General features: G+C 37.3%; 1 protein-coding gene and 1 long non-coding RNA gene across 22 annotated transcripts in view; one reads left to right on the top strand and one right to left on the bottom strand.

The window, feature by feature from the left end:
* Positions 1 to 19411, bottom strand: part of GAB1 (GRB2 associated binding protein 1) — a 90291-nt gene that overhangs the window by 2111 nt on the left and 68769 nt on the right. For 3 of the 21 annotated variants that reach the window (XM_015861136.3, XM_015861138.3, XM_085546464.1), the window contains 6 exons: positions 17754 to 17839; positions 17247 to 17550; positions 5665 to 5754; positions 3449 to 3542; positions 2998 to 3121; positions 39 to 161 (listed from right to left, as the gene is read on the bottom strand). In XM_015861136.3, coding sequence (XP_015716622.2) covers positions 39 to 161; positions 2998 to 3121; positions 3449 to 3542; positions 5665 to 5754; positions 17247 to 17550; positions 17754 to 17839 — 821 coding nt within the window. Of the gene's footprint in view, positions 1 to 38; positions 162 to 810; positions 887 to 2997; positions 3175 to 3448; positions 3543 to 5664; positions 5755 to 17246; positions 17571 to 17753; positions 17840 to 19411 lie in introns of those variants that run through there. The other 18 variants (XM_015861141.3, XM_015861139.3, XM_085546470.1 and 15 more) reach the window with 11 other exon arrangements.
* Positions 110 to 1340, top strand: LOC146761026 (uncharacterized). The gene is made up of 2 exons (XR_014945768.1): positions 110 to 196; positions 852 to 1340. It is a non-coding gene; the product is annotated as an uncharacterized LOC146761026 (long non-coding RNA).

The raw sequence follows: 19411 nt of genomic DNA, 5'->3' as shown, positions 1-19411 counted from the left end.
GTTAATGCCAGTCATTTGAAAAGTTAGGACTTGCTTACCTTACGAGGTGGGGTAGATTTTCCCGAATCTAGGTCCAGATCTAAATATTCTACTTGCTTATCTCCTTTAGGTTTTACCATGGGGCTGCTTCCTCCATCAAGACTGTTGCTACCAAACAGATTCTGAAATTGTAACATAGAGAACTTCAGCTGCAAACGTACATGCTAACAATCCAAATTATCAAATATGCTTATTATAACCTGTCAAAACATTGAAGGTTAAAGAACTGAGTTTTTACACCCAGTTAAACCATGCAAGTTTTGTTGATGTTATATAGATACAGTTAAATTAAACAGAAACAGAACAACGTTGAGCTTGGGACAAAATCAAAAGCCAAAGGGAATGGACGGAAGGAAACCAAAAACCACCCCCCATAATTAAGATTGCCATAAAATCAATCTGTACCTTCCACCTAATACCCCTTTCATATCATGAGGTAATAAGGGAGTTGTTTTGGTGTTACACGTCTCAAGTTTAACATTTCTTAATTACAATTAAAAAAAAACAACAACAAACAAACAAACAAAAAAAAAACTTTAAATGGCCATTATATATTTTAGAAGGTTTCAGCCTTTCAATGGTAGCAAAGCTTCAAACAAGACTTTTCAGTTTCACTCGAATCTATCATAACTAAGCTTAAAACCAAAATGCATTATTCAAGTTAACAAAACTAAAAGATTATCACTTTGGATAATTTGTGCAGGACTGCCTAAACTGAAGTTGTATTGCATATACCTACATTTCAATTAGCCCAGACTTTTACAACCTCACCTCCTCTGTCCTCTCCCAGCCTGATCCCTCCCTCTTAACAGGTGTTATAGGAACAGTACAATAGAAGGACTCTTCTCTAAAAGATAAAGAAAAAAAAGGAAGACAGAGGGCAGCAGTCAGCAAAAAATGAAGAGGAAGGCAGAAGGAAAGACAGAAGGGTAAGGCTGACAGCAACTTGAAAGAGAGAGCAGAACATCGCTGATTTTATTAAATAAAACAGGAGTGCAGTGTGTCCAAATGAAATGATTCAAAGCTGATGACAGAAAAGGATTTTAAAAGTATGGAGTTCCCATTGAGATGTAGCTGAAGCAAAAAAAGAAATAAATAAATTCTGAAAAGTCTATGCATATTTTTAAAAAGGGCTTTGGGATACCTGGAAATATTCAGATTCTCTAGGAAATAAAATATTTTATTGGTTAGAGCTTAACAGGCCGGGCCTTTAAAATTCATGCTGTTATACATTATGTCTGTATCATCTAACGTATTAAGTGGTTACAATGACAAACAAACAACAGGCAAAGTTCTTGTCACCCAAATTCTTTAAATATATTTCTACATATTTAACATAAAAGCAGCATCTGTGTTAAGGTTTCCAGCATAATAATAATAATAAAAAACTCTTAGTCATTAAACATCTTTTTATCTTAAGCAAACTAAACAGGTAGAACACAGGTATAAGAAACCAAACTTTAAATACACTTAAATGAGAATGAAAGGAAATGTGTAGAACAACCCAGGAAAATGAATGGTGCAAGCAAACAGAAGGATACTGAAGATAGGCTGTCTTAGCTGCAACGCTAAAAACACTATGTTAGCACCCACTGTAAGAATCAGCAGAAATTCCCACTTCTAATTGCAGTGCTGCAGTTTTACTGTGGGTAGAGGCAATTCCAAACCTTTGCAAAACAGGACATTTCTTGCATCTGTATAAGGGGACGTAACTGATTACTTACCAGTGCCTCTTGCACAGTACTCTGTGAGGAGCTAAGTTTTTACATCACTGGCTCCCCACAGCTGAAGCGCACTTCACCTAGGAAGCCCGCCTGTGCTGCTGTCGGGTCTGACAGACATTGATCTAAGCATGAGCCAGGACCTCCTGCAGGCTCGTGAGCTTGCACTGAGTCGCAAGTGCCAAAGAGAAATCAGCAGGAGAGGCTCACTCGGGGGGGGGGGGGCTGTAAAAGGTGGTATCCACAGGCAGCTACAGAGCACAAGGGGAAAGTGACCGGAGGAGACCAGGGAGGGTATCTGGGACAGCAGGGAATAGGGTAGCAAGCAGCACTGTGAAGAGACAAGGGTTAAGTGAAATGGGATAGCACATGCCATAGAAGGCAGCAGAGTAATAAAAAGAACAAAAACAGAGGTAAGCAGATTCTGCCTCAAAGAACCATAGCTTGATACAACTTTAAAGACGAAAAACATATTCCCTAATAAGAAGTCGAAGCAGCAGAAAGATGGTCATCACACTAAAACTACTCTGACCCAAAAACCGAGGTAGCGGTGCAGGTTTTCCCCCAGAGCTTCAAGGATTGAATAGATTAGGTTTCATTTAAGGCCTAGGTTTACTGCTAACCTTTCACTTAACTTCTTTTTTTTTTCCCCTTGTACTCTCTCCTGAAGAAAACTAGAACAGAAAACCACAGCATATCAGTAACTTCTCTTACCTAGCTCTTCAGTGAATGCTAAATATTTGAGATACCTCCATCCAAAAAGTTCTCCCCAAAAGGGGAAAAATAAGCAACGTATCAAACTTCCCCTCCCACTGCCACGGACCCTCCACATTTCTCAAATGTCTTTTTAATAAAGGTTTTAAGCCTGTCTCAGAGGACCTATGATAGCTCATTTCCCTTGATGCCCTGATATTGAACTGTCGCATGCTCTAGAACTATCTACAGAAGACAAGACAGTTTCTACAGAAGAGAAAAATAAAGTCATCTGCTGATCTATTTTGCAGTCTGAACGTATGCTAACCACATTCCCTATATATGATTATGCTCATCTCTTCCTCAATGAAATCTTATCAAAATTACAATTGCAGTAGAGGTTTTTTTTTTTTTCTTCTTTTTTTTTAAATTTTGATCTAGACATACAAATGAAGGTGATGTTGAGTGGAAGGATTTGTGTTTGCATGATTTAAAAGTAAGGACTGCACAGGAAGAGAGTAGTTAAGATGTAGATTTTACATACTGGGTCTTCAGTGGACTGATTTGGATTCATGGATACATAATTCTCTTCACTGTCGTGCGAGTCACTGCTGGAAGTTGTGCTATGAACTGAATCCGGTCTGGGAGACATGGGAAACCTGGAGGAGCTAATTACCAGGAATTATTTTACAAACAATACATCTTGAATATCTTAAACCTCCTGGTAAACAATAAAAATAAGCACGTTAGAGCTGAAATTGTCATTCAAGACTACTAGAGTGCCTCATTGTTTGGTTACACAGTCCTTCACATACATTATTAAAAAATAAGAATTAACATTGACATACTTCTGTCTTAATGCATGCATACACATACACACAGTTCCAAAAGAATCTATATTACACAGGCTGAAAATACAACACAGATGTATATATACATTATTAATGCTATAGTCAACAGAAACAATCCAAATGAAGAAAAGCTAAGAAACTTACTCTCGCGCAAAGCTTCTGGTGATAGGAGATCTAACTGGGGCTTGTAATTCCTCCCATTCGGGCAGAGGTTTTATTTCTAGAGGAGCTGGTTTTGCTATATAAGAACACAAGCATAAAACATTCTTAAGCAAGCTTAAATTTAATAGCTTTTCCAATTTTTAATGTCAAAAAAATACTGTTTATTGAATGATAAGCACTAGTTAAGAAGAGACACTTCCATTCTCATAAAGCTATGATACATTAACTTATATTTTACACTTTCCAGTTAAAAAGCAACACTATTTAAAAAAGACACAATTTAAGAATTTTGCAAGATTTACAGGTATGTAGTAATTCTATTTCGAAAAGAGACTGAAAATGGCATCAAGTTCTGTGGCACGACTTGCTGAACTGACAAGCACAAATAGGGTTGACTGACAGTTTCAGCCTACAGTGCAAGCACAGCCAACTCCGTATGCTTTTATTGGCTTGTGGACAATTATTATTATGCAAACTCTGAGCTGCGAAACCTAATCCATAAGGAAATCCGTGCAGTGAGGGCAAAGTATGAACAAAATCTTCAACTATGATTAAGTTTGCAAAATGGAGAGATGAGCCAATAGTTAGTTCCAATGCCAAAAGGTGTTTGGCTTGCTTCAGCGTTCATCAACTGACGAGTAGAGCAGCAGCAGGCTGGTGCCACCAGTGACAGCTATCATGCCAGAAAAGTTGCCATTTTTAATTTCCATTTTCAGAACAGAACCACAAGCTGAGTATTAGTGAGAAATACCATCCCTCCCTCCAATAACTATGATTCATCCTTCCTAAACAATTATACATAGATTAAAGGAAGACCGTGAGACTTTACAGAGAATAAAATTACTCAGTCAAACTATTGTCATAGTTCGAATCTAAACTTCAACCTTCCTAAAACTGTCTTATGAAAATGAAATGCAAGGTCATTTCAGTAGCATCCAGCCCTACCTGCCCACCCCTCAAATTATCTGTTTGCGGCATGTGAACAAATCCACCGAGACCAAATGTCAGGCATGCAGAGTAAAAGCCATCTTAAGAGACCACATGAGGAACTGATAGAAATCAGCTGCTTAATCAGTGTGGTCATCTTACAAGGAACAAACTGCACTGCACTCATGACACTTTCATTATGCTCTCTCTTCAGATAGAGTTCATTGCAGAGTCAGCTATCTTACATACCAAACATAAGGATGCATGATTCACATTTTCTGGTTCAGTATCAGCCTTTAGCATCCCTATCAGTTTTCCCCTTTATTTAGAAAATCATTATTTCTCAAAGCACATCAAACCTGATTCGATAATTCTGCCACTTCAATTCACTTGCTTATATAAAGCTGTCACCAGAGCCTCTGAAGAGGACCAACAACATATCCTTGTCAAGGTGCCAGGTATCACAGCAGACAGGGTGGCAGAACTGAACTTTACATAGGTGAGATAATACTGAAGACTAAGTGACAATAATAATCAGTTTTGACCACAGCCCTCTGTGGAGGCCGGAAGCTAAATGGCGGGTATAATCAGTGGGCAAGGTACCATGCCAGCAGAAAGAGTAAGGACCTTGTCCAAAGCTCTCTGAGAATAGAAGGAACATTTCATCCAGTTTCAATGGGCTTCAATAACCAAAGGTACAGTTCAGCAAAACTTCTGTGAGATTTTTAACATTATCTATAATTTGCTTTACTACACATGACCATATGAAGAGCTACCTCAACAGCCTAAATAATACTAATTGCAATATTCATATAGTCTCATACATAAACCACTGCATTAATATATGGTCATGGGAACAGCTTTGCCTTGTTTCAGATCCTTGTTTTGCCTTGTTTCAATCCTCATCCAACAGCAGGAGACCCAAGTAAACTGTGAATTCACAATCATTTCCTAATGAAAGATATTTCAAGCATCTTACAGGCGAGTAATACATGTTTCTAAAGAAATAAAAAAGTAAACCCAGAATATGAATAGCTGAAACTTATCTAGTACCTATGTTAACGCCAAAATAATGCATTCATGCTCTCTTTACAACAGGAAGTTTTAACTTTCCTATACAGGACGCCTTTTGCTCAGCAAGTTATATGCATCCATGATCTTAGATTATAATAGAACTAAAAAGACTATAGGAAAGTTATAAAATAACAGTTCCTTCAATTTTTGTTTTATTTTTATAAAGCTCCATATACATACAGTACTAAAGTACATACCCTTTCTTCTTGTAGTAAAGTCACCTATGGTTTGTGAATCAGTTCGCTCTAAACCATGTGGTTTAGGTCTTAAAATTTTAGGACTCTGACCTAATTGGTAAAAAGAAGACTCTCTTAATAACATATTCTTTTTAAAATTGGAAAATGGAACTTTGTAAACAAACAGCACAATCCCCTGCAGAAAGGTTACCACCACAAGCATAAGCAAGCTGCCGAAGGAAGAGTTTTACAGTCCATAGCTAGGTTTCACGCTAAAGCCTTAAGCACCAAACTTGAAACAAATAAAATACTGCATGCAAGTCATCTGCTAGAGGCAAGCATAAAAGCTGTACAAAAAAGCCAAAAGGTGTATCAACACATTTCACAACTGATCATCAGTTGCTTTCAAGCTGTGTTATATATAAAAAACACCAAAATTGTATTTAAGGAGTTATCTAGCACAATAGGAGAATAGTTACCTTTTCAGATGTGAGTTAAGTTACTTTCAAATAAATTAAATTCTTTCCAGTGAAATAACTACAGCATTGGGAAGCATCCTATTCACCACACACTCCCTTCACCTGAGAAGTCCCCAGAGCTCCATATCAACCTGCAACAAAATCACCTTCCTGACTGCAGAAATGGGTGACCTTCTCTCCAAGCTCCCAGTCTGCACTCTGCTTCCCCGCCACTGCACAACCTCACATTAACCACAAATGGTTATCAGAAAGCGATGTTATTTAAATACACATTTTTTAATTGTACATGGCCATCTGCAAGTGCGGTAGATGCACTTATCATTCTCTAATGTGCTGTGCTATCAACACAACGCCATATAGTAACAACGCAGAGTACAAAATAAGAAAATATTCTAGATGGGATAGCTTCCTGATGGGCAGTAATATACTCCTCCCTTTCAATAAGGCAGTTGTTTGCCAATTTAAAACCCTGCAAGCAGTTCTGGTCATGCTGTGTATTTTAAATATGATCAATAATACATGATGCAACTCCAACCTTTCAAGCAAGTCTACACAACAAAATGTTTAATACTAGGAAAGGAAAGCGTCTTCAGGTGGTACACCAAGAAGCCATATGAGAACGGTAAATCTTTACAATAAATCAAGTAAGTTTAAGACTGTTTATATTCAAAAGTTGCCCTAGAGCAAAAAATATGGGAAAGGACTGGCACAGAGTCAAATGTGGGCTTGCTCTACCAGCAGTGAGCAAGAATGCTTTGTAAAAAAGTAAATTTGGCAAGAACACCAGGATTTTGCAAATCTCAACCTGAAGGGTTTTGCACGTGAAAAGCCCTATTACTGTTATCACTAAGCACTGGGAATAACCAAATAATGAGAAAAGTAAACAGAAATGTTTTGTACTATACCTAAACATTTACACACTGCTTCTGAGAGACCATGCTGGTAAAACAATGGATTTATTTACTAATGTTGTTGCATAGCAACTTTCTTAAAACTAAAACAAGAGAAAGAACAGACTTTCACACAATTATTTTTTCATTTCAAGAACAGATGATGCCTTAACCGGCTAGAAGTGCTGACAAAAAGACAGAGTGCCTGAGCAAATGCTGACCAAAGACCTGGATTACAAGTGGTACTCGAAGTAACTCCGTCAGGTGCGCTGTTGGCTACAGCCTAAGTCAAAAGCATGACCCAACATGTTGGTCAAGTTTATTCTGAGCTGATTTGATGCTCTTGAGTACCTGACCTACAACTCTGATAAATGCTTGCCTATAGAAAAAGACGAAGGTCTCCAAAGCAATTGTGTAGATTTAAAAGTTAAAATTTAAATATCTTCTACTAACAACTATTTGATGCTGAATATCATCACCTAATCACATTAACTCTCCATTCCAGTTTCATAATCTGATTTAGAAGAAATTCAGGCTGATACAATTCTATTTAAAATGCCAATAATGTACTAACACGTGAGCATAGATCAGGAGTAAAGTGAAAACATCAATGAGAGGTAGCAAGAGAATGGAATAATTTATTCAGTGTGTACTTTATGACCTCTCTCCTCTTGCAGCCAAATGTAGGCTGAAGTGACTGAAACCAACTGTACTGAGAGGTAAGCACAACCATAGCAATCTGGGCTTGTGACACATTATTTTTACTTTTATTAATGGTTCAATGTTGTCTTTGCAGCTGACCTCCCTGAACTATAAGATAACCCCCATTTGTAAAATACAGATATTACGTAATTGCCTACTTCATACTTAACTTTGCTTTCAGAAACTGTTCTGAGACTTTCTGAAGTGCTATATAAGTAAGTACAGGTCCCTGTCACATTTCTCTTACGCATCAGACAAGAAAATACAAGATGTTCCTGCATAAAATAGATGTGTGGAGTTTTTACCTCTTCTCACTGAAAAACTGTTCAATCTAAAATAAATTCGGTGGCAAATCAGCTCGCTGTTATTGGGATAACAGCATGACCCAGTTTGCCACAGGGAATTAAAATATTTGTGCATTTCCCTCCCCTTCCCCCTTCTACAAAACCAAAAAGCCTAATCTCTTCTGAGGAGCTCATACTGCAACAGGACGACCTGACACCAAGCAAAGGAAAAGGAGCCATGGAGAAATCATAATCATGAAACTGATGTTGCTTATTTTGGTCTGTACTGCAGAATTGTTCCACCCTGTTTTTGTTCATTAAAAATAAGAATAATAACACAGAAATCCTTTGATAATACTCTTCACTCCCCCAAAAAACACATTTTAAATAGACGTGTCAAAAGCTTTTAAACTGCCATTCTTTGTCCAAAAAAAATCAGCAGCTTCTCCACCATCTTAGTTGCATCTCTGAACAAAAATATAAGTTTATAGTTAAAAAAACTCAAGTTTCACAACTGAAAGTCCCAGTGTTGAGCCAGAGTGACCTCACTGCCTTGCTCCTCAGAGCTTCTAGGAAAGCCCTCAGAGTAAAGAGCTGAAAACAGTACACAGAAAATGCAGTGTACCCGTACAACAGACTATTCTCCACCATTTATTCTCAGAAATAATTGCCAAAAAAGCATCGCAGGGCCACTCTTCTAGTCATCTTTCTACAGGAGAAAATACATAAGGTGTGGAGAGCACCTGCCCACAGAATCAAGCTGACCTCAGCTAATATTCAGGCATTCAACATGTGACAACATCTAATTTACAAAAGTATTCTGTTTTATAACTAAAAAGGGAAAGACACTACTAAAAAGCCCACTGGAAAAAAAAAAGGGGGGGCAACAAAATAAATACATTACGGCTAGTGAAACCAATCAAACAAGAAGTGAAGATTAAGATGTTTTTGCTGTTCAGTGAAATCAGCATTTGTGAAATGCAAAATACTACAACTAGAAAAAACGCCCTCAGTTTCTAAATGGTGATACAACACTGTGCAAGGGCACTCTGAGATGAAACGTGTAAAGCAGCCTAGTTCGCTGAGAAATGGCTGCTTGCAGAAACTGCCCAGTAGAACAGGCGATTATGAATCCAGCATTGGAGTGCACTCAGACGGCACGAATTCTGCTCCTGGCATTTCAGTATGTGTCAATGCAGCCTTTGTCTAGGATTTCATCAGGAGAAGAATCCATTTCACTTGTTCGACTTTGTTTCCATAACAATTTAAATTAAATTTAAATAAATAAATAAATAAATAAATATTAATTACCTGATTCATTCTCTTTGTGTTTTCCATAAAACATGTGAGATATGATGTTGGGGGTAGGCAGTGGGAAGGTGTACCACTACAGCACAGTCCTGCATCAGAGTCATTTTGCTTTCAGGCTATAACCTTGAAGCACCACTACTAACAAGACTCCTGTTAAAAACACTTACTTTTTGACTAGTTGCTCGCTGGCAATGTTTTTTCAGGAAATTGCAAATATCCTCATAAAAGAGGCCAAAAGACTCCTTAAGCACCAGCTATTTAGGGCTTAAATTTTAAAAGTAAATTTACTAACGTGACATAAAATTTCAGAAATGTGTGATCTGTTAATGCTGTTTCCTGGCCAACAGGATTCTAATCCTCATGAGACAAGGAGATCAGACGTAGGAATGCTAGAGCAGTGCTTTACTTGGACTAGAAGGGGGAGAGCAAGAGGGAAAAACAGCCACATTAGTGTCCTGCATCAATAAAAGCACTTTTAGAAAGGCATAACTAATAACAGCTTTCAGTTCCCATTAAAAAAATATGCATCTTTCTTTATGTACTCAGAAGAAGCTGAAATTTGCAGAGGTCCAAGAATACCAGTACTCTAAATCACTGTGGTTTGTTCCTTAAAAAAAAATAAGTCAAGACTGAAACTCAGTCTTAGTCCCACAGGGCTTATTATTTGACTTTCAGTTCTGCAGAATAACCTCCCCCTTTCCTTTGCTTCCCCTTCCTCACCTGAGTGAACTCAGATTCCTGAGCACATGGTCTTCAACACAGAGCTCTACAAATATCCTGAATTGGCTTTTTTTCTTTTTTAAATTGTTTTTAGAAAGACTGCTTCCTGTCAAGGTACTTCTAATTAGAAACATGTATGTAGTTGCATAACGTTCATATCCATTCCCATACCAGCACCCAATAATAAATAGGGATAACAATATGGTACTCAGATCTGCTCAGTGGTACCACATAAATGATAATTAGTCTTCTTGTAACAGTAAAAATAAAGTGAAATCAGCTCATGCTTTCAACACTATGAATTTACAAGGCAGTCATCTGAAGAGACACTCTCCAGCTTTCTTAGACAATCTGCCTTCTCTAAACAGTTCATCTCAGAGCACTCGTACTTTGAATACTCCCAAAATTAAGAATGAATTGTAAGAAACAAACAAACAAAAAGGGATTATGAAGTCAAACTGCATCTGACAACTAAGGTTTGCTGGTATTCATAAAATGTTTGGCAAATATCAGAAAAACTACTTTGAGAATACCAAAGCTATTAATCATCCAAATGCTATTCAACTGCTCTAATTTGCAAGTAATTCTCCATGTTTATATTTAACAATCCCCTAATGCATGACAAACTAAAAGTCTTCAATACCAAACGTAGTGCTTTAAGACCAAAGTACAGTGTTCTGATGTTTTTATCGACTAATGGCTTAAAGCAGCACTATTATTCGTGAAGTCCAAGAGATACTACTTGTGATTGCATTCATTTTTTCTTTTTAATGAAAACTGAGAAACTGGAATAGCATGACAAGATGCATATAAAAAAAAACACAACTATGCTTGCATACATACAGGCATTAAAACATGGAATAAGACAAAAAAATGTACAAAGGGAAGAAAAAAACAGGTTATCACCAACGTTCTGTTCCTGCTTTTCCCCAGCGTGTATGAAATTCTACATCAGTGCCTCCACAACAAATAACAGAGTAATTCCTGTAGTTTGTCCTTAGAAAGCTACTGTTTAAATCTTTTAAACCATCACATTTTAGTAAATCAGCTTCACCTACAAAGTATTAATTCAAATTTATTTTTTTTTTTTTTTTTTTTTTTTACTTGGAATTATTTGTTTCAAGGCTTTGCAAGACCAATCACAGTTGCAAGCTGAGGACTGGTGGACCATAGCAAGGCACTATAGAGATTTCATTTTAGGTATGTAACCAAAAACTTGCCTTGTAGAAGTAATTTAGTACTGCCACTGTAAAAGCATAACATCAAGCTATCCTGAAGGCTTTGGAGTCTGGGGACAGGGGAAATGAAATAAAAATCAGTGAACTTGTATTTATCCTGCTTTAGGTACTCTGAGGAAGCACCAAAACATCCCCCAAAACCTTACCTTTTAAATTCTTAAATAGAATGAATGGCAAGTTCATTTCAAGAGAAATTAAATGCTTAAATTTCTTGAAATGAGGAGAACTTCTGCTCTGAAAAGTGATCATGAAAATTAGTTTATCAGACGTTCAGTTTAGTTCTTATTGTGATTAAAACTGTCATTCACAGTTCTTCCGTGACTACCTGCCCTAAAGACTGAGTGATATTATAAGAAAATACCACAATCACAATAGTATAGAACACTGCAGCATTGCCAACTTCTGACTCTGTCTCTTTTCCCCCCTAATATTTCCCTTAAATTTCAGATAAATCTTAGCCCCTGTTGTCACAAATGCTTTATTCGTATCTATGATTTTATTTTGGGTTGTTGGTATGATGCTTCTGCTATATCAGGAATAGCAATACGTTCACATCATGCAATTCAGACACCCATACACATACACTGAACAAGGTCACCGTTTACTCGGCTATTTATAACTAAACTTCATCATTACATCAAGTTCTTAATTTCCTTAAGAAATAAGGATTTAGCTTGGGGTTTTGAAAGAACTATACTGAACTACAGCAATGGGCAATTGTGATTGTCAACCAGAAGCACCACAGCGGGTCCTATGGTGGCCAGAACATAGCAAACATAGCAGATGCTTTCTGACACACGTGGAAATTCTGTGCACAATTCCATCTTCAAAGTGGATTTGCAATTTTAAACATAAGGGTTTTTTTGGGGAAAAAAGAACATGTTTTCTATGAGGTTAATCTGGTTGAGAGATGCTCACAAATAGTCAAGGAAGAGGAAAAGATAAAGTCATGTTCTTATAAAAAATACATTTGTGCGGTTTAACTATAAATTCCATCATGTAACATCATAAATGGTAAGAATTTGTATGAAAAATAACCAGAGAAAAATCACAGAAGCATAGGGGTTGGGCAGGACAGGACTCTAAATATTACCTAGTCAAACTTCTTGCTAAAAGAAACTTCCTACAGGAAGTTGTAATGGAAAGCATCCAGGCAGGTTTTGAGCATCTCCGGTCAAAGAGCCTCCACAACCACTATGGGCAGAAGCAACATTTTTAAAACAATCACAAGTATGAGGTGTAACCAGGTACTTCATCTGCACAAAGAAAAATGCATGCATCACTCGCTCTCTCTACATCCTAGTTTACTTCTTTCTCAGCTTAAAATTACCAGTACCAAGCAGTAGTTTATTTTCAAGATAGCTGAATGGAATGAAGTTGCAAAAAGAATCTCTACACAAAATTCTGATGATTTATTTCTGTTGAGAGACACACGTTTTGAGAGACAAGACTAGGACTGAAAGTCTTGTTAATAATAATCTTGAATTAATTAATTAAACTCCAGTAACATTTAGACAAACATAACTGCCATTGAAAATCCAAGGAACAGGGATACATTATTCCATCACAACTAACCGTGACCTTGAAATCACATCTGCGTTAATCTCAACTCTCCTGTAACGTGTTTTTATAAGAATGTTGGATCAACAACATCACAAAAATAACAGCATCGTACTCAATGTACATGAAATTTAACTTCTGATTTTCATTCCATAGTGACTGTAGCTTGTTAAATTCAGCCACATGCTCACAGTTCATATTTTCCTTTCTAGAACCTCAAAAAATAAAAAAATAAAAAAATCACTTTGGCACAAAGATGTGCTTTAGAAAATGGAAGCTGCCAAGTTACAGTAAGTAAAGCACCAGATCAAGACTAAGGAACTAAGCTCCACCACCATTAATTCCATCAACCTGTTTAATACAGACATTGAAAAACTATATTTTGTCAGTCAAGACTGAAACCATACACAACCTTAAGAACTCTGAACTTTACAAATGAAGAGATGCACCACATACACTAGACGTTATATATCCTGAAGGATTCCTCCACAGCTTTACTAAAGAAATATTTTTCAAAACATAAAGATGTTACCTAGTTGTTTGATCCTAAAATTTTGCTTTAGGAGAATAAACATGATCTTTTAGCCCTGAAATTATCATTACCATGCATGGAGATCCACGGACACCACATTTCACTCACACGCTGCTCAGCCTTGTCCTGACCTACAAAGTACTACTGAACCACCCTCTACCCCTTTAATTTTAAAACATGTGTTTTCCTTGATCTAGGACTTAACATCACATTTGTATCAAAGAAGAAGATTGTTTTAACTCTCAGATCTGTCAGACCTTAAAACTTTCTCATGGGCTGCCAGCACAGCCACTTGAGACCTGCCTGATCAGTATCTCTTACTATCTAGACTTGTTCCCTGTGGAGCAGCAATGGCAGGAGGCACTGCCTTGTATCAGACATTTTGAAGAGCCCTAGGAAAGCACACGGTGGAACAGAAGAGAACCTGTTTGTTCTTTGCAGCCTTAGCTTTCTAAGAAGTCTTCATCTCACTGCATTTATGTACTACTTACTCTACTGGCCCTTCTTAGATAAATGACACTTCGAAGAAGGAGCATGAATGTGTGACTGCCTCCAAAAAACAAAAATTGCCTCAGAACCACTCTGTCATAGAACCCATCACAAACTTTCAGCAATTCAGGGAGAATGATTTAACTGAAGGAATGGATGCAACATGTCTTCCAGGCAAAGCCTTTTGCTGGCAGCAGTGCTTCAAACTTAGCATCCGGATTGCATGCAACCACGGCAAGCCAAAGAGCCAAAAAGCAGAAATACAATGCAGACTTTATAAGAAATAAATTATAATTAAATAAACAGCAATCCAAGAAAACACACTTCTTTTTTTTTTTTTTTTTTTTAAATATAATTTTTGTCATTCGGTTACAGGTGTCTGCAGAAAAACATCTGGCCAAATACTCTCCATTTAGTCCCAAGTAATATGATCACTTACCTCTTGGTGTATTTCTCTAAAGAAAGAGTAAAGTGCTTTGACTGAAGCTATGGGGGCAGGAAGCCAACAGCATGTTTTGAAATTACTTTTAAGACTTGCAGAAAAGTACTGGAAACTCCCCCCACACACAAATAGAAGCAGTGGAAATCCAGAGAAGTGAAACTACATGAAAACGCAATCTCAAATTCCTGTATTTTGATATATTTTAAAAAAATTATTATTATTTTATTTTTTAAGCCAAGCTCAAAAAACAAAGCTCTTCTGGAAACCAGATCAAAATGATACAGGGTATCTCACATGTCACCATGGCTTCTTGCCCAGTCTATTCCTACTGTAGAACATCTGGCAAAGCAGGGGTGAGCAAGTGTCCACACACAGGACACACACATAATTCAGTGACTTTTACACATACATATTACCCACATTTAGTTATCGATACTACTGATTTTCATAATTCACTCCTCAATCACAACTGGGATAGGGGAGTGTTTTAACAATTTGATAAGTTACCCAGAACTTCAAGCGCTTACATCAGAGCAGTGAAGTCACGCACATTATAGTCAGTGCTGCTGAGATGTAATTATGTCATCTGCTGGCAGATGGACAGATCATTGCTGCCCAGTTATGTTTAACTCTAAAGACTGCAGAACCTGAGGTAATCAAGCATTTATTTTGTCTTAGGTTCACAAAACAAACACTGAAGAGGAGAGCAGGTTATGTATGACAGAACAGACTCTAGCATTCTTGCATCCATTTGCTACTATTGCCAAATTACACTGCCTGTAAATTTCCAAGGTCTTAAAATGAACCAAAAAAAGAGAAGATACATAAGCACATCCATCTGACAACAAAAAACAGTGCATTTCTTCTTCATATGGGAGTTTCTCTGCTACACTCAGAGTCACAATTACATTTGAAAAACTTCCCTGACCACACAGAAACATCACTGAGCCAGTGCTAATGCTTAAGTTAACGGTGATAGCTGTACTTCTCAATAGCAAACATACCTACAAGAATTAGCCAGCAGCACAGAGTAGTAGTTTTGCAGCAGTATCTGCAACTGATAAAAAGATACAACTGATTCTTCTAACAGAATACGATACAGTCCTTGTACGCCCAGAAGCCTTAAAACCAATACACCTGATCTCACTAATGGCAATAATGCCATTTTTAGAGATTCTCTACAACAGAAAACATTGAACTAATCACAAAAAAAAAAAAAAAAAAAGGAACAATATTCAGAACTCAACTATTTTATGTACCATTTGCCCATTCCTACACCTACCTAGATATTATGGAACATACTGATCCACTTACTATTTTCTGTGTACTAACTTGTAGCAGAACATTTATATAATGCAAGAACAAACTGATAATAAAATTTGCTAAAAGAACCCGGAAGCTGAAAAAACAACGCAATAGGATGTGAAGCACATACTTGCTTTGATTAGGTTTATTCTATTTTAATTCAAAAAGAATATAAGTTTTATTTTCCCAAAAATGTTCCAGGAATTTATTTGCATACTGAAATGGGAAAAACATTATCACCCTGGGGTGTCATCATATCTGCTCTTCACAACACTGGAAAACTTACAGTAATACAACTGCATTCTTGGTAGCTCAAGTTCTTTATGCAGCATTTGTTTGTTCCCCCTCACCTCTAGTCATTACAGTCAGTCAGTGGGAGCTACTCTGGGCACTTCTACAATCATTAGGAGATGCGTTAGTTTCCTAACCCAAAAAACCATTGCTTGTTGTTAGTTAGGGCCTCTCAGCTGTAATGCATCTGAGAGCAGGAGTGAAGCATAATCCTCACAAAACACTTTCAGAAGGTGAAACACTCCATTTCAAGAAGAGAGACTCAAAATTAGCCATGCTGCCTCAGCAGACATCTATGTGACTGCTCTGCATCACCAACAGCAAAACAAGAAGGCTGTCTTCACTTATAATGAAAAAAATAAGTATTGCAGCTTTGAAACCCCTAAGTTTTCTTTCACACATTCAGTTATTTTAAATATTTTCACATGGAACTAGTTCTCATTTTGCTTCATGACTGTTCATCTATTGCAGACCATAAAGGCAAGGAAATTCAAAAACTAGGCTCATGCCTTTACTTACTGCAGTTTACAGAAACACCATGGTAAACAACTTGTGTGATAGAGCAAACACACCTTAAAAGCAGGTTTGAATTAACACTTTCCTCCTCTCCTTTGGATCTCAAGGAAAGAATAGCTATGGCAACCCCATAGCCCACAGTCAACATCTTTCTGTGACTGTTCCATATAGCTGCTACATCTCAAACACTGGGCAACCTCAACATCAAGCTATTTTCCTCTTTTTACAGGTTGAAGTGAAGACAACATTATGTACTCATCAGCAAACACTTTCTTGAAGCTAATATTCCTACACTTAAATACATTTGTAAGAATAATTCTGTGACTACTGCATACCTTGAATAAAAAAACCACTGCATACCTTGAATAAAAAGTAGCAAAATATACCACTCATTCCCTTTATTACTTATTACTAATTCTAACAATGTTTAAATTAAAAACAAAAGTTCTTTTTAATTTCTACATCATACAATGGAACTGTGTATTGATCCTGTACCAAGAACTGTTACAGCTATAAATCAGCATTCTATATAGTTCTTCATGTGCTATCTCCACTACTAGTCAGCTGTCCTCTCTGTGTAAGTACTAAAACTCATACTTGAATGTTAGGAATTCTATGTAAACTTTGAATTGAAAACTAAGCCCAAGTTTGTATTTGGCAGTTACTGTGATGTATTATCATTAAGAAACATCCTAGAAATTTTACCTTATGGATACCTAAAATTGGACGAAAATTTGTTTGTTAGAGTTTCTCAAAGAAATTATTTTCCAATACTCGGGAGTTGTAAGAGCTATAATATTTTATTAGATGATAAAAACCAACTTCTATTGGATATTTTCCTCACCTTTTCTGTCTGGTTTGAGGTTCCGATCCACTGGTGGTGGTTCACATTTTTCAGTAGGCACTGACCGTCTGGGAGGGGTCTTTGGACTGGACCTGAAACCCATGTGAGAGGGAGGAGGGACTTGCTTTCCAAATAACGGAAAATCAAACGTGCCTGGTGTCATTGGAACATAATTTGTTTCCTGGATGGGTTCAGTGAAGCTGCTGGAATGCTGTCGTGGAGGAGAGTTGGGATTCATTGGGACATAATTCTCATCTAGTTCTTCACTTGAAACACTTCCCACTGTCAACATGCTTCTGTTTTTCTAGAATTAACATATATTTCCTTTAACAAAATAAGTTACGCAATCAGCTGAGAATCATATGAATCTTTTAACCTAAGCTACTCAGATTAAAACATCATTTTGAAACTGAACATCACAAACACCATACAGCTTGCTTTTTTATACAGAAACAAAAAGCATTCAAGCTATCACTGTTGTCTGTCATAAGATCACATCATACTTACAAAGTGGTTATGGAAGCCCTCCAATGAATTAGATCTGTCATTCGGAAACGTTCGTGGAATATCATAACAGTCTTGAGAACTAATTTCTAAAGAAATAAGAAAAGAAAGTGGCTATTTATCATTCCTGCTCACCCGTCCCCTGGCACCAGTCATTGTTATTTACTGTCTGCTTCTATGACACCATGCAAACACACCTCCCAAAATTGTGACCAACAGGTTTTATCTATAGACTCGGGATGACTGTGTTCATAAATGAACTCAGCACTTGCCAATCAACTTGAAAATCTTATAGTGATGTTTTCCATGGCAGGGAAAAAAAAAAAAAAAAAACCAACACACAAATTTTTCCTTTTGAAGAACCAGATAAATCTTCCTTTCAAAACAGACAGGTATAAAACTTTACTGCAAGACCAATACATTTTGAGATATACGGCCCTCATGAGAAACCTACTATGAAATAAATGAACAACAGATATAATTTAAGGTCTAGAGAGAGGTCTTCCGACTGAACATGCTTGCTTGGAAAGTGCTGATTCAACAGAAATTAATTCATTACATTGACAGGTAAATTCTTATACCCCACAACTCTTCTCTCAACTCCCCTGTTAGGTTTCCAGGGGTTTTCACTTTGAATAAGTGACAGAACCTAAATATCTCATGCTTCTCAGGATCCTGGCTCCCAGCACTCCACATTAAGAAGGTCCACCTTCGTGACTGCCTCTCTGGAGGATGTTTGTGAAATACTTTGCTCCCAGGTCCTGGGTCCCACTCACCTGCTGCAGGCAACAGCTTGCATTACTGCTCAACAAACCTGCTTCTACTGACACTAAGACAGAAACTTGGGGGGAAACTGTTTCATTCCCTCTTGACCTAGAAAAAGAGCTCCAAAGGCTTCCCCCACCACCATCATCTTTGTCATTTTTGCCTGCTGACCCACATGCACTGCAACTGTCCCCACAGACATCAGCAGCAGCCAGTATAGAATCCCACTTTAAAAGTCATGCCTTCATACCCACCTGCCTCAGGAACCTGAAAGAAATGAAACTCTTAGCCCAAACGTTTTTAGTAAGACAACAGCAACTGCTCTCTGTAACAACAAATGTCACTTTTCAAACTCAGCCTTTCACTGCATTTCTTTACTTTAAATCTGAGAGAATAAGAACATGTACAAATAAACGGGCAGAAATACAAGAAACACTAAAGTCTTTCTAAAGTAAAAGTAGCTCCACTGGATTTGCTAGTACCCAGAAATGTATCCAGCTGCTAAAGGAAAAACAACAGAAATGCATTAGCAAGTCCGCAGTGCTGACATTTAAAAGGCTACAAGGAACAACTTCAATTTTACTTTAAAAACTTTGCATGCACGTCTAACACAAAACTTCTGTAGTATCAATAACCAGTTCAGGGTTGACCTAAAAGTTCCTGGTGCATACCAAACTCCACTGAACTTCCAGCTTATGCAGATTTGGATCACTATGTGCGAACCTTACCTTGGTTGTTCTGACAGACTGACAGCAGCGGTTTTGAACTCAGCTATATGATGTTATTAGCAAAAAACAATGTTTATTTTTCCTCTGCTGTTTTGTAAGACTAGTAACACCACGGAAATGTCTAGCACTTCAAAAACATTCAGCTAAAGCTGAATACCACAGTGGAGT

Source organism: Coturnix japonica, chromosome 4 (assembly GCF_054131305.1).
Source record: "Coturnix japonica strain WE chromosome 4, WE-NBRP24, whole genome shotgun sequence".
Lineage (NCBI taxonomy): Eukaryota > Metazoa > Chordata > Aves > Galliformes > Phasianidae > Coturnix > Coturnix japonica.
The sequence above is the reverse complement of the archived record's forward strand: the minus strand, read 5'-3'. Positions and strand labels throughout refer to the sequence as shown.